Below are 15534 nucleotides of genomic sequence, written 5' to 3'. Positions count from 1 at the left end.
GCAATGTTTCTGGTATTCTGAGATCGACGGGGGCTAAAAAAAAAAAAATCATACTTTAAATGTCACCCTTTGATGTGGAGGTGGCCAAAGTTTTTTTTTTTTCATGGAAGCCCCCCAACCCATAAAGGTGGTGAACATGGTTGTTGCATGTCACCTTATGTTTTTCTCTGCAGGTTGCACTTGCATTGTTTTTTCTTTTTATGATTTTATTTGTTTTGTTTATTTTTGTTTGTTGGCTGATTTTTTTTTTATTTGGTTTATTATTGCAGTAGATAGCAATGTTTGTGCTTTTATCTCCCAGCTTTGTTTTTATATTGGCACCAGCCAGTTAAATGGAATAGATACCTGGAGAAGAATTATCACTTTTACTGTCTATTGGGCATTTTTCCATTATCCAATTTCCTGTTCAACACTAGCTAGTAAAATCTCTCAGATGACGCAAATCATTCTTCATACAATCTTGCTGACAGAACAATATAGATCAACACAATTGCCCTGATTGCATCCAACACCTGCCGTGGTTGCTGAGCAGGATTCGACTCCAGCCCTGCAAGTCAATAAAAAAAGCCAGCAGGAATATGAAGTCCAACGATGACTAATGAAACATTCAAGATACAAATTAAAAAGACATATTAGAATGGCCAACCAGTTGCACTGCTTACTATATCCTTCTTTACCCACTTTCATCCTCACCCACTTCACATGCCCAGAGCCCACCCGTGTTATTAAGAAACCCACCAGAGACCAATTTTCTCACAATCCTCTCCCTTCACCATCTCCCTGCACTTGTCTCACTCTGCTGACTGCTTTCCAGGATCTCTTCGACTTTGGACTGTCAGCGTAACATGGGGGGAGGGAGGGTCAGTGCGTAGAACATCCAGAGACAGTTGTGTGTACCTTTTAAACAGGAGTCACAATGGGAGGTTTGCGTGTAAGATGAGAAATAGGGCGATTAACAAAAAGCTCTTGTGGATGAAAATACTTTAACTTGGAGCAAGAGATTGTCCTGTACTCTCAATGGCCGCAGCATAAGAGCTGTAACAACACATTGCGAATGACATTTAAAAAGTAAATATCTGGTTGTTGTTTTTTTTGTGTGTGAAAAAGCATGTTTGCCTGCGGTTATGTTTCCATCTGTAAAAATATAGGAGCGATCATATGCTCTCGTTTTGCCTGGAGGAAGTAACACGGCCAATGATGATTTTTCTTCAGGGGTGTGATTAATCCTATCGGTGGCGTGAAGGGGGGCCGGACAGCCCCCCTGCAGTGTATGTCTGTAGCCGAGGGCCACTCAAAGCCCGTCCTGTGTGTGGACGCCACAGATGAGCTGCTGTTCACTGGATCAAAAGGTAAACACTTCAGCAAAGCGTTGATAAAACCAAAGTGGTTGAAAAGAAATTCATTGAAAGCATCGTCTTATGTTCCAGATCGTACCTGTAAGATGTGGAACCTGGTGACAGGTCAGGAGATTGCCACGCTTAAAGGTCATCCCAACAACGTGGTGTCGGTTAAATACTGTCCCTCCTCGGGTTTGGTCTTTTCCGTCTCGACGTCCTACATCAAGGTGTGGGACATACGCGATTCGGCCAAGTGCGTCCGTACACTCACGTAAGTGCTTGTCCACTAGTTACAGGCTGTGTAATTATTTATTATGGTACAACAAAAAAGTAACATTATTTCATGCAGCTGAATCTGTCCTTTGTTTGTACATTTATTTATTTTTTTCTCTCCCGTTCATCCAGTTCATCAGGACAAGTGGTGTCAGGCGACGCGTGTGCCGGCGCCACCACCCGCACAATAACATTTGCACATGGTGAATGTCAGATCAACCAAATTGCACTCAATCCATCAGGATCTGTTTTGTATGCCGCTACTGGAAACACGGTTCGCATCTGGGATCTCAACAGGTACAGAACATTCTTTTGTTTTATTGCTTGAATAATATTCTTTTTTTTATTTGTGCGTCAACAAAATATGTCTCACAGTGTGCAATCTACTTATAAAGCTCCTTTATGATTTTTATAGATTTTCTTAATTAATTTTTTTTCCTTTTAATGATTACTGACAGACACAAATCCGACATCAATTGCAAGAAATACTTTTCATCATTTTATAGAAGATACTTTTTTTTTTTGTGAAGGTGTTAACACTCTTTATATTTTGTATTTATATTTTTTCATTTTTCTTGAGGGACACAGAGAAACCAGAAAATCTCAGAGTTTATTGATGCGTAGGAATTCTGCCAAGATCCAAATGCATTTAATATAGACCCTATTAGTATCAAGTCGGCCTCTGTGACAGGGCTTTGGCTCAGCCGGGTTTATTGGTGAAATTGAAAAAGGCTTTTGTGCAGTGAAAATGAGCTTCAACTTCTTGTACGTGTGTGTTTAGGATGCAAGCTTTGGGCAAGCTGACCGGCCACATTGGTTCCGTTATGTGTTTGACGGTGGGACAGTCTCTGCTGGGCAAAGATCAAGTCATCACTGGCTCGAAAGACCATTACGTAAAGGTAGTTGCACCATTTTAGACCTGAATCAGATTTTTAGTAACATTGTCAGGATAATCGTTAAATTTCACGGTGTTTTGTACTTCACCGTGTATTTCCAGGTCTTCGATGTGGCGGAGGGGACTCCGGGTAACATCGGCCCGGCTCATAACTTTGAGCCACCGCATTACGACGGCATCGAATGTTTGACCGTGCAGGGAGACGTGCTGTTCAGTGGATCGAGAGACAACGGCATTAAAAAATGGGATTTGGAACAGCAGGAGCTCAGTCAGGTATGCTTTGTGTGTGTTGTGGCCTATTGTTTCAGAAGAATGCCAGCTGAATAATAAATACATATGCCGTCGCTCAAGTGATAAAATCTAGGTTACATGTGACTGGTGTCAACAACTGCAAAAAACACTCAATGACACAAAGACTTTTCTGCTCCAGAGTGGGGATTGCTGCTTTATAAGATTTAAAGAAACCATCTATGTTAAATTAGCTTGATGTTTAAGGCATCTATCGTCTGCCATTAACAATGTCCTTTTAGCGAGCTGCTTCCACATCTTCCATATCAAAGGGTTAGTGGGTCAGGCTGAACAAAATTGCACTTTTGTCTGGCTACGGGGTCAATCAGTTGCACCCTCGACGTTGAGTTGATCTGGAAGGGCACTTAATAGGAGCTCATGTCATTCCGACAATGCGGATGTGCCCGTCAGGCGCATTTGTGTCAAGTTCGGGGCTCATGCAATTCCATCAACACTTTTCAGTTCTCATTACAGGAAGGCGGTGAATATTTCTTTTCATGTGTTATGTGAGGAGTGTCATTGAGCTGCCTGTCACCGCAGTGCTTCCTTCTTTTCCTCATTTATACACGGTATTCACTCTTTGGTGCTTGTGTGTCAAGTGGCAGGAAAGTGTGTCAACATCAGGGCCCAAGTTTCAGAGGGAAAGAAAGCGTGTGTTTTGCGTGCGTGCGTGTTTCCTTCCGCGCTGTCTCTTGTGTATCGCCTGCCTATGTTAAAAATGCATAATCTTGCACCTTGTGAGACTTCATTCGCATGCACATTCATTTGCATATTAAGCAGCGCGTTGTCAAGTTTTTAATAAGTTATTTTTTATTTTTGCTTCAATCTTCAATCATTTTCCCCCTAATTTCTCCCAGGAGACTAAATAAGAAAATAAGGCGCTGTTCAAAGACTCTTTTAAATCCGAGTCGGTGCTGCGGTCCGTGGCGTCTCACCTCTACCTCATTTACCAAAGAGCCAATACAATCTATTTTACAGCCTCTTGTCTAATTATGAAGTTGCATCCGAAAGCAAGCACGGGATATAAAATCATATTGTTGTATATTACGGCTCTGGAACGCTACCTCCTCGTGGAGCTGTTTTGTTCTCAACCTTTGTGTGGAAAAGTACAGTGCACAACCTCGCGGGAAGCAATGGAGCACTTTGTTTATAATTAATCTACACAGTGTAAGTGTAAATATAACTCTCAAAAACACTTCTGTACGTACACGGTGTAATTTCAGTTGGACACCGGGTTCATGCAATGCGGCTTTGCCATCTTTTATTTATTCTATCACACCATCTGGTGTCTTTTGTGCCGTCAGGTTGTCAGACCAAATATTTTACTCACCAGACCAAGCAATTAATGGTTCCATGTACTAGTCAATGAAGAATCCAACGAATGTTTTTTTTCTTCTAAATATTAGCAGTGATTTAATTTGTTTTAACCTGGAAGATTCAAAGGTACGATCCCCCCCATTGCAAAACAACTGTGACAAAAACCTCACACTGGGTCGTTGTTTGTGTTCCATTTCGTGTTCTCCATTTTGGCGCTACTTCACTTCTAATATTTTCTTTAATTTATGTATTAAGAGAGAGCCACTGAACCTTTTCTGACCTATAGATCCCATCTCGAACTGACAAACCTTTGCTGACCCCAATAATGAGTTCCCGCTTATCGAGTGCACTTGAAGACCCGCGATACCGTACGCAGTAGTTTGAATTCACTTCACATCTCAATGCGTCATTGTCATTAAGAAAAATACACCGCAATTTACGGGCGATGTTTTACATTAGCATTTTAAAAATCAATCGGTATGGCGTGAGTATAAAAATATGTTTATCACTATATTTTGTGGGTGAGCGTTGAAGCTTGCTTTTTAAAATTTTTACCGTTATATAATAGACTTCTATTTGAGATACCCTTTTGTGGTGGCAAAAAACAACAGCTAAAGTCTCGTTAGTATGATGTCACGCAAAACAGCATTTGAACCACCATGTTGTCAGCACAAAGAGAATACACAAAAGTTAAAAAAGAATCACATTTGCACAAATGAGCCAGCAACAAAACCTAATTCATTGCTTACATTCGCGCTTTATGAAATGGCAAGAGCTCCATAGAGGCTCAACTATATTATATATAAAAGCAAAAGTCCATTTTCCTTCAAGTCTGCATTTTATATGTTTGTATCTACTTCCATTTTGAGCTCAGGCATGGTTGGGGTTTTACTTAAAAGCTCCCCGGGGGAGGTATTATATCTACATTCATACCATTTGCCAGGTATTTTTGTCAGCATGTGGTAGTTTGTTCCAAACAATATGTGAGACCATGCAGAGAAGAACGCATGAGGGAAATTAGAGAGCTAGAGAGGGATGGAGAAAGACAAAAAAACACACCGACAGATCACAGGCTGTCTTTGTAGAGCGGAATTTTAGATTTTTTCATTGTATTTCATTTTTTCTTTGCATGGAAAAAAAAAAAAGATTTTGTTTTGTCATACTTTGAAAAGCAGAAAATGTGCCCGTTTGTCGAGTATTTGACACAAGAAAGTTTGCCACTTGAGCACTAACATGGTTGAACAGGGCACAAATAAACAAGCGTAATTATTAGCTGCTGCAATTCTCTTTTTAAACACCAGCTACTTTGAGGTTTGTGTCATTGGGAGTCACTTTTCATACACAAGGCAGCTCATGTTTCTTGACTGAATGGTGCTAAATTGAGAAAGTTTCCCTTTTGTTGACTCAGCATCCCTCTCCCTTACTCAACAGCAAATCCCCATCGCCCACAAAGACTGGGTGTGCGCCCTGGCTTACGTCCCGGCGAGGCCGTTGCTGCTCAGCGGCTGTCGGGGCGGCATGCTGAAGGTGTGGAACGTCGACAACTTCACTCCCATAGGAGAAGTCAAAGCACACGACAGCCCTATTAATGCCATATGTACCAACTCCAAGCAGATTTTTACTGCGTCCAGGTAACTTGGGTTGCTTCTGCACTACCATGAATCTCACTCAGAGGATACCACAGTATGCAATTAATGAACTCTGTTGGGAAAGGACCTATTTTTTGCAACTGAAGCTTACGTTCAAAGGGTTCCCCCCTAACTGCACGGTTGGACAGATAAATCTCCCATTGAGAAATAATGAGATTAAAAAAAAAAATGGGCATAAAATGAAAATCAGGAGAACATTTTTCCTGTCATTGGTCTTCCTGGTGTCAAACTCAATGTGAAAGAAGTTTCTTAAATGAGCGGTTTCTTAAATGTTGATTAGAGGTAAAATGATTTTTTGTAAAAATGCCCCCCTCATCTTGACTGACTTTTCCTCCCTCTGCTTTCCGTCCTCCCCCCTCGTTATCCTCCTCCATTCTACCGCTACTATGATCCTACTGGACAACAATGCGTTTGTCTCAAAATGGCACCGCCAGTGATTGCAGAGTGAAATTATGGAACTATGTGCCCGGCTTGACCCCGTGTCTTCCTCGCCGGGTCCTCGCCATCAAGGGCCGAGCCACCAGCCTCCCATGATTAGCACCTTCCTTCCTTCCTCTGGTACTTTCTTATCCTTTCCTTTTCCTTCCCTAGTACTTTTCTGTCACCTTCATTTTCATTGGTCTATTTCTGCTCTCCTGTCATTATGAAAAAGGTTTCTGCTGCTGTATAGAAAACAAGTGATACAATCCGTGCAGTAAAACAATGAACTGCAAAGGGTTGAACATTCCTCTGGCACACATGAATTATTTTCCGTTCCAAACTAATTACTATTGTCGGCCCATCTTTCCCTATCAATTATCTGGAATTATCACCATTCTTCTACAGACGCCAAACTCATTTTGTCTTTAAAGTAAATTCCAATTTATAACCAGAAAAATATGGACTAAAATAACACTGTCTAGTGCAGCCGTGAAGTTTCATAGTTGTAACAGAAATAACTTTAGGGCAACTTTTGAGCCTCCAAATTTAGATGATTGCATTTTTAGTTTGTTCTATGAAAACCAAACTTGGCAACTGTGAAGTCAGCCTCATAAGCTCACATGAATTTCAGAAAGTGGGTGATGAAGACAATTGACAACATTGACATTGGCATGCAAGCAACTTTCAGTTATCAGCTTGAAAATAGCTTTTGAAAAGTGGAAAAAAGCAAACGTGTGTGTGTGTGTCTCTCTCTCTCTCAATGGAGACTTCACTGATGTTATTTATCTCCTGTGTTTTCCTGACTTCCTTTGCTCCCCTCCCCTCCCTTTTGTGAAAACACCCCACATCTCTCTCCCTCCTCCACCGTGCCTCTCTGCAGTGACAAGACGGTGAAGATCTGGCTGTCAAAGGTGTGGAGAAAGAGGTGACAACACAAGTGACGGACGGCGGTTGTGATCTGTGACCCCACTTCCACCACCGAGGCAATCCCACTTTTATTTGTCACTGTGAAAAACGGAACATTTCCCTGAAGGGCAAGATAAACAATTGTTCCTTTCATGTTTTTGTTTTTTCCAATTGAAATTTAAAAGTGCCATCTGTCTTGATGCCACTCGGACAAGGCAAATGCATCTTGCAGACGCTGCTGGCAGCACGATTTCTCTCATCATAACAAAATGATGAGTGCCGTGCTCTTTCCCCTGTTCCTTGAGGAGATTGAAAAGCAAAATACGGAACATCTGTGTAAACACCTTGTGTTTCCCGGAAAAAAAAAAAGATTTTTGTCCTTTTTAAGATCAGTCATCATTTTTATCAAGCTGTTACACAACTAGACATCTCAATTTGTGCCCCAGATTTTTCTCTTAATTATTTATGTCACTTTCTGTGCTAATCAACAAGTAGTGTTTCATTTTCATTTTCCCTACCTCATTTGTTTTTTGGACTGTGCTTTCCAAGTGGGCGAGAACGCCTTTACGGGTCTCTTTGCACAAAAATCTGGTGCTGGACTTGTCTGGCTCTTTATGTCTCCAAATGTGCCCTCTGTTGGCTCAGCCCGTCTTGTGCTGACCTTGCAAACAGAAAAGCACACATCCAGTAGCACAAGCGAGGTGATACTACCCCTGGAGGAGCTCACTAGACTTCATTATCTTGTGCAAAAAGTCCAGACGACAGCAGAAATACGAAACACCCCCTGCAGACGACCGCAGATTAGTCCCAGCCCCCACATGCCCCTCCCCACCAGAGCTCCCAACAATCCCTCTCAGTCTGTTTACATTGTTGAGAATATCCGGTAATTGGCATGGGTGCAATTATGCCAATTAAGCTCATCGATCATAAAGTTACAGTCTGTAGTGCAGGAAAAGCAAATTTCTGGACTGGAATGATCTCTGGATGTGCTCCTTGGCGGACTCAGAAGTCAAGCACAGTGGAACCTCTTAGGATGAACTCAACAGATTGCGAAACATCTGTCATTACTTCAAGCACTTTAACTGTAATGATGAAGGTGTCTTATTTTTCTTCATTGTTACTTGCTGCCTACGCGGAAAAAGAAATGGGGAAACGTAAGAAAAATGTCTTCCATACCATAAAGATCAGAAGCCAAAGAAAAAGCCAAGCCCTCATTCTGAGTGATTCCTTTGACATCCTCTGAGCCAAAGTCTTTGACAATTAATTACTGACGTCTTGTGTGATGTCTTACAAGAAATTGCATTGAACCTTTGTTTGACATTAAAGTCTTCGGAATTAGGGCGTTCCAATTCCAGAGGTTCCGCTGTACTTGATGTCGCTCTTCCAAGGAGAGAATGACCAATAGAGTCTACTCACGGCATGTGCAAAATGTAACAAATCACACTTTGTTCACACGTACGAGGAGTAACACAGAACCTGAAAAACCGAGAAGGATGGCAGATCTCCACCTCTGACAGCAGAGGTGGAAATCTGCTTTCTGCGTTCCCCCTTTTCCCGGCAAGTGAAAGTCTGTGTGAAGCTAATTTGATTAGCGCTGTCACATTTCTCCCGGCTGCTCTGCGGAGGAGATTTTTTTTGCTGGAAAGCAGGTCACAACTGAGAGGGATTCTGAAATCTCCCTCCACACTTCAGTTGCTTCATTAAAGAGTCGGAACACATTTCTTCCGGGCACTGATGGTAGAATTAATGTCCACTGGATTTCCTTGTTTGTTGTTGTAGAACATCTAATTTGGACGTGATTCTTCAAGCAATCAAAATAAGCCAAATCCCCCCCAGCCCAAGCTCAAGCTCCTGCACCCTGTACATGACACAAATTCTTTGAAATGATGCAAGGTTGTGTTACACTGAATTTCTGCAGTACAAACTAGTTTCACTCGCTGCTGAAACACTCCAAAAGCAATTTGTTGTTTTTATCAGCGCAAGTATGTGGACCTGCGTCACTGCCAGACGTGTTGTTGGTTTCTATATATTTTTTTATATGTGGAGCAACTCAGGTACAGGTTGAAGGATCATTTTAGTTTGTCATCACTTGATGTGATTGTTTTGGGTCGCTTTTTTTTTTTTTTCTTCAAAATGCCTTTGTGTAAAAGGGTGCTCTTAACCGTATCACCCTGTTCATACTACTTCTACATTTTCATTTTTGTTTTATATCGATACTTTTCTGCGTAGTCTTGCTCTGCTGTAAAAATCTTAAAAGTAGGTTTTCACAATTTGTTGTGTAAATCAGTGGAGGATTTATATAGGATTTGGCTTCCAGCGTTGGCGTTACTGTATTTTAGTCTGTGCCAATTAGCCAATCAAAGCCATTTGCCACTTTTCATATTTCTAGGTCATACCTGGTGAGGAGAGGATCTCACTGTGAGTGGCCCCCTATCTAAACACACAATGTTCATGGTACTAACTGAATGATTGCAAATCTGAGAAAGGAGATTGCAGTTTGGAATGATCAGCCTCAGTGCTTAACACCTGCATCCAATTCGCCACGGTATCACACTGGATAGATTTCAAAGTCATCGCTTTTCCTTCCCTTCAAGATCCATTTTTTAATCTGGCCATCATTCCCTTCAAAGTTTGTGCCTGGTTCTAAAGAAAGGTTTGTCCAATGACAGTTTACCGCTTGACGTTGTGTAAATAGTCATGCCATAACTTTCATGTTTGCAAACTGACTTTCTCGCTTCATATTCACTGCTACGAAAGAGTATTACTGGCCATGTGTGGAGAAAAAAGTTGAGGGAAAAAAAAGGTCCTTTTAAGTTTTGTAATTTCATTCGAGGCAAGACTGTTGACTAAACCTAAAATGACCTTTGTTATTTTTCCCCCGCTGATCAAACCCAGTCTTAAAGTAACATTTAAAGTTAATCCTTGATTATTATCGGCCTTATTTCTAGGGATACAGAGCCTGCCAATCTCAGACTGAAAATACTCTTTCATACTCTGAAAGTTAGGCCTTAAATGTTTTTTTTAAAATAGTAGCCACTGGCCACTGTTGTGAATAGTCCACAAATGTACTGTATGAAACGTAACTACAGCGCAAAGAACTCACCCGTTTAGATCTTCAGCAGACGGTTCTATTGCTATTCGTCAAATGTGCTGACATAGGAAGACTCTTATATGTCTGCCTGTGTTGTAAATGTAGAGAGAGCTGCATGCAAACTTTTGTTCATGCAAGTCCAGTCTTCCACTGGCACCTTGATTCATTTTATTACGATAAAAAGAAAAAAAAATAAGAAAGGTGTTTGCAGACGAACAGTAAAAAATCTCATGAGAGATTTGTTACCATGCGTAATGGTACAATTGAGCCTCCAACCAGCTCAAGGCACTATGCAGCTATGATTTAAAAAAAAAAAAAAAAAAGGACTTTCTACCAAAGCTCAATATCATTAAGGATAGGCTCTGGAAAACAAATAGTGGAAGGAATATTTTACTCCCAAACAAACATGGAAGTAAGAATGACTTGCCATCAGATTTCAATTGATTCCGTGATCGGTCTCTGCAATACTTCGCTCGCCTGCGATTAGCAATTAGCACCCAGCCCGCCCATCGCGTCACCATGAAGAAATAGAAGCTCAGTCACTCGCTCGACTTGCGCCTTGTGCCTCAGCCAACGGGCCTTACACCAGCACAATGTCTTTGTAGCTGAAGCTTCGTCCTACAAATTGGGATTCTGTTTTAAGTCTGCGGATATCTCCGCTTGCTGGGTCATTAACGGCTGAGAAGTCTTTTCATCATCTGGGCCCCCGGCCCCCGGGACGGGATTGCATTTGCGCACAATCAAGAGGGCTGCTTACTTCTTTGCTGCTAGCCGCCAGCTCTCGGTCACACATCTCTTGTACAAATATACGTTGCAATGTCTGTGAAATCAATACTTGATGTGACATGAATGCAGGGTCAAAGGTCATTTGTGCCTTTTAATTGCACAGATTACTCATTCTTTAAAAATGAGTGTAAATGTGTGTACAGTTTTTTTTTTTTTCAAATGTATGAAAATATGCATGAGAACCAAGCCATGTACAAACATGTTTCAGTGTATATAATGTAAGTAAATATTTAATGACAAATACAACGTTCCCTGAACACAATAAATAAGTTAACAAAACGTGATCGACTTTGTCGGAACTACTTTCAGTTGTTTTTCAATGCTTTGTGTTCAAGCAGTAGTATGTAATAAGATAACCTGAGAATGAAAGGAGACATTTATGTCATTGCCATGGCAACCTCTGAATTGCCTACAGTGAACGTCTTCAATCTCTTATTCCAAAATAGATTACTTCATATTTTCAGAGGTCAAAAGCGCTCTGGAGCAAGATGTTATCTGGGAAAATCTTTTGAATGTAATTAGTACAAATGTGTTCATTGTTTGCACATGATTAAAAAAACTGGTAAAAACAATTTACCATCCATCTCCTTGAAAATAATCCAATATATGTCAGAGTGGCACATTTTAATCATGTGCAATATGTTGCCTTTTTTTTTTTTTGTCAGTGTACAGAGACATCCTTGACAAACCAAAGCGCTCCTGAGCTCAAGACTGAGGTGACATTTCAATTTTGAGCAGGATAACAACCCATCGTGATATTTGCAATTTACGGAACAACAGTTGGCTTAGCTTTGCTTTATTAGCTTGAGACAATGTCAATATTCAAAGCAAATATTAATTTGTAAATCAATTACCAAAACAATGCAGGACATCGTTCTCTTTCAGAAGCTACGAGTGAATGTTCATATTCAATATCAATAGCGTTCCTTCCCTTTCTCCGCCATGTCACAAATTGTCAGCCTGCATTTATGTCAGTGGTTTTAAATAGAAGCAAAATGCACCCAGTGGAGCGTTGCGGACCTCCACTAAGGTGGCAAGATTCTGGTCTGCATATCAGCATACCTAGATTCTCTTAGGTGTGGAGAAGGGGAAGTGCATCATGCATTTAAAATCAAAGAAATGTTATCTGTCAATAACAAAATACTTTACGTTTAACTTTGCTAACACATTAGGATAAGACTCGAGTCTAATTGCCTTGCACTTACTAAACTTGAAATTTGTTAACTTTATATTCTTTCCAGATGGTTTGATTAGCCTCAATGCATTCAATTACAACCAAAAATAAATATGCTGACTAATTGTTGCAAATAAAAGAAAACATAACAGATGGACACATTTTTTTTTTTTTTTTTCTCCCACCTACAACTATTTCTATGTCAAGATTTACTCCCAAGAAAAGAATACATCTTCATTCCCATTGCGAACGCTGATCATTAACTCGTGCGGGGCAACACTTGCCACAGTCGCAACGGGACTCACCGACGGTGTGATGTATGACGGCCATTAACGCCTCAGTGGAGCCGAAAGCCATTTGAAGATGCCAGTCACAAACAAATATCCATATACGCGGCACAGCCGTCACATCCCAGCAGGATGCGTTCCATCTGCTCGTCCCACATAAAAATAATAATAAAGAAAAAAACCTTCAGGAATTTGATTCCGGCGTCTTCCTCACTTTGATTACATTGCAACATTTCAGCCAAGCCTCTTACTTGCTGATCCATGCCGATCCATGTCCTCGTTGGGCCATCAATCACCGTGCCAACATAAGGAGTAAATTCAGGCAGATACCTGCAGTGAATATTAAAGTCCTTACATGGTCACTGCTTATGTGTGTGTGAGTGTAAACATTAATAACACGTGGTGGTTATCACTGGAAATGAAAGTTCTCACTTGCCCATCCATCACTGTGTCCCGTTGCGATACACCGGCAAATGGCAATAATAAAAGGACCGGTGCAAAGACTCTAGAGGATTCAACTTGCACAGATTGACAAAATCACATTCTCAATGTTCAAAGTTCATCTTGTAGCTGTCTGAACATAAATTAAGTTCATAAATTAAGAAAAGTTTTTGTTCTGACAGCTCCAATTCAAGGACTCCAAATCTTCAGTTGTGCTACCTTTTGGCCTGATAACACGTTTACTCATTACAACCTCCCTCGAGACTTGGCACCATGCACTGTAACATGCAGCAATGTAATTAAATCGATGCATTTATGTCCTTCACTTTGTCAGGAATCATTTGTGTCGATACGTAGAGCTATTTTGGCCGCGTTTCTTCCCAGCCTAAAAGTGAATTGCTTTTCAGAATGGTTCTGTCACGCTTGTCGTGTTTACCATAAAACAAAAAAGCTTGCTGAAGATAGATGTTTCATTGGACGATGACACCATCAAAAAGTGAATAATTCTGGGGGGATTATAAAAAATGGCTGTGGCTAGCACTTGATGTTTCAGTTTACCTACTCCAATTTGTTCCCCCTGGTAATATTTCAACTTTGTTATCATAGTAGCAAAATCATTATCATGTTAGGCCATGAGATATTCGGCACAGTCGAAGAAAGTAGATCATCCTGGTAAAAACAACAATCCTGCCGTGATCATTAACGCTTCCATTCCTTTTCTTGCCCTTGATAGGGAAGATGAGAGCACCTCCAGAAAGTCCACCTCCGACATACAGCCAAGAACGTGCTAATTGGCGGCAAACAAAGCGGCTTGAGGAGATGCGCTGAGCTTGACAGATGGTGAGCAACCAAGGCAAGTAATTCAGCTAAAAGGACCTTGTGTGTGGGGGGGGAATGAGCAGACTTGTGGAAAGAGCAATAAATGAGCAGTATACCTGAGGGCCGTGAATATTTATTCTGCTTTAAATAATGGATGATGCAGAAGGCAGCCTTGCTGATGTGCCAATTAGGAGGGTAAATGAGAATATACCTCACATTTACTGCCATAAGAGAAAGGGTAAACATTGCCAAATGATTCATAATTTTCCCCGTAGTTCTACATAACCTCAACGGAAAATAATATATTACAAAAACAACCGTGCTGGTACATGCTTTGGTGCTATAAATCACTATTTGAATGAAACAAATCATTCGGGGAGCGTAAATGACCCCCGAAGAGGATTTTAAGGGTGGAGGGTGTCTAAAATGTCTGCATAAATATTCCCATTTTCAGATTGTGAGCACATCTGCATGTATATGGAGAAGAGACAAAGACTGTTAGCCAGATTGTTTTTTTTTTCAAATGTTTCCAGGTTTTTTCATCACTAACACAAAAGACACACAGAAATGCACTTAGGAACATGGTTATAATTCAAAACTACACATACAACAAGGATCGAACATGATGTTCCCCGGGGGAGGTTATTTTCACAACTTGAAAGAATGATTCTCAGAAAGCCAGTTTATTTTCTTTTTAATGACGCAACATATGGAGCATTTGTGGGATGAGCAGCACAAATGTATATTGCGCTCAGGTACAATGTGACAAACCTTCAAACTGTTTATTGATCAAATGTTTGTTCAAATGTCAAATTGATGTGATAAATGAGACCAAAAATGACTAAAAAATTCAGGATTTTTCTAGTGTACATAGAGAAATTTAAAAAGAACTTTATGTGACAATACAAGTTTTATTAAACCATAATTTTATCTGCTTAAAAAAAATATTCTCATCATTCTTAGAAAATACTGTGCTTTTTTTCTAACCAGACCAACAAATTATACATCACAAAGCAAATAAGCATGAAGACATTTTTCCTGTCAGTCAACTCAGTCTAACCAAAATGTATTTTTGTTCACTTTGTCTTCTTTGGTTCTTTCCCCGTCTGTTTGGTCGTCTTCTTTGGTTCTTTCCCCGTCTGTTTGGTCTTCTTCCATGGCAGGAAGTTGTAGGAGACCAGTGCGGTGAGGAGGTACGTGGCCATGCCGGTGTACCCCCCAAACACCAAACACAGTGGCTGCATCAATACAAAGAGACAGAAGACGTTGACGGACGCCCGCTCATCCAGCTCGATACGATCCGACTTGGTGGCGTTCATCACCGCAAAAAAGTACATAAGCGCCACCCCTGGGTAGAAAGCCAGCTCCACCATGACGCTAAAGAGGCAACACCCAGTAAGAAAACCTCTTGGGATTTAACATGCCAACTTAGAAATGAAGAAGTTCAATAAAACACTCACCGGTAAAAGATTTCAACTCACTCTGAAAAATACGGGTGAAACGTGAAGGTGGATCAAAAAGCAGACTTTGACCTTTGAGCCGTCATCCTATCATCAAACATTACCAACCTTCCCCATCTTATCTTATTTATGAGCCCACTTGATCTGTGCTACCTTCAAAATACCAACACCGGGATATTGGAACATTTCTTATCTAAAATTTTGTTGAGTGACTTGATGGAAAAAAAAAGCAGCTCCTATTCTTGCCGGGACACGTCTGAAGCCAAGTGGTTGACCGTATCAGTTGTATTAAAAACACCGAGATGCATATTCATTGGCGCTTCAGTTGTGATTACATGCAGTGATAAGCAGGGAGGAAAAACGTGCTTCCAATATTGACAAGCTAGTCGTT

At 40.7% G+C, this 15534-nt stretch overlaps 1 protein-coding gene and 1 long non-coding RNA gene across 5 annotated transcripts in view; one reads left to right on the top strand and one right to left on the bottom strand.

Moving 5' to 3' along the window:
- Positions 1–11246, top strand: part of kif21b (kinesin family member 21B) — a 38471-nt gene extending 27225 nt beyond the window's left edge. For 2 of the 4 annotated variants that reach the window (XM_049734890.1, XM_049734889.1), the window contains 8 exons: positions 1213–1349; positions 1428–1608; positions 1743–1907; positions 2392–2509; positions 2608–2778; positions 5542–5741; positions 6194–6317; positions 7060–11246. In XM_049734890.1, coding sequence (XP_049590847.1) covers positions 1213–1349; positions 1428–1608; positions 1743–1907; positions 2392–2509; positions 2608–2778; positions 5542–5741; positions 6194–6293 — 1072 coding nt within the window. In that variant the 3' untranslated portion in view covers positions 6294–6317; positions 7060–11246. The remainder of the gene's footprint in view (positions 1–1212; positions 1350–1427; positions 1609–1742; positions 1908–2391; positions 2510–2607; positions 2779–5541; positions 5742–6193; positions 6318–7059) is intronic. The other 2 variants (XM_049734893.1, XM_049734892.1) reach the window with 1 other exon arrangement.
- Positions 11247–14450: 3204 nt separating this feature from the next.
- LOC137840760 (uncharacterized) lies at positions 14451–15534 on the bottom strand. The gene is made up of 2 exons (XR_011087769.1): positions 15144–15534; positions 14451–15060 (listed from the first exon to the last, which is right to left on the bottom strand). It is a non-coding gene; the product is annotated as an uncharacterized lncRNA (long non-coding RNA).

This window comes from Syngnathus scovelli, chromosome 11 (genome assembly GCF_024217435.2).
Source record: "Syngnathus scovelli strain Florida chromosome 11, RoL_Ssco_1.2, whole genome shotgun sequence".
Taxonomy (NCBI): Eukaryota; Metazoa; Chordata; class Actinopteri; order Syngnathiformes; family Syngnathidae; genus Syngnathus; species Syngnathus scovelli.
This window is presented reverse-complemented; position numbering and strand designations above follow the sequence as displayed.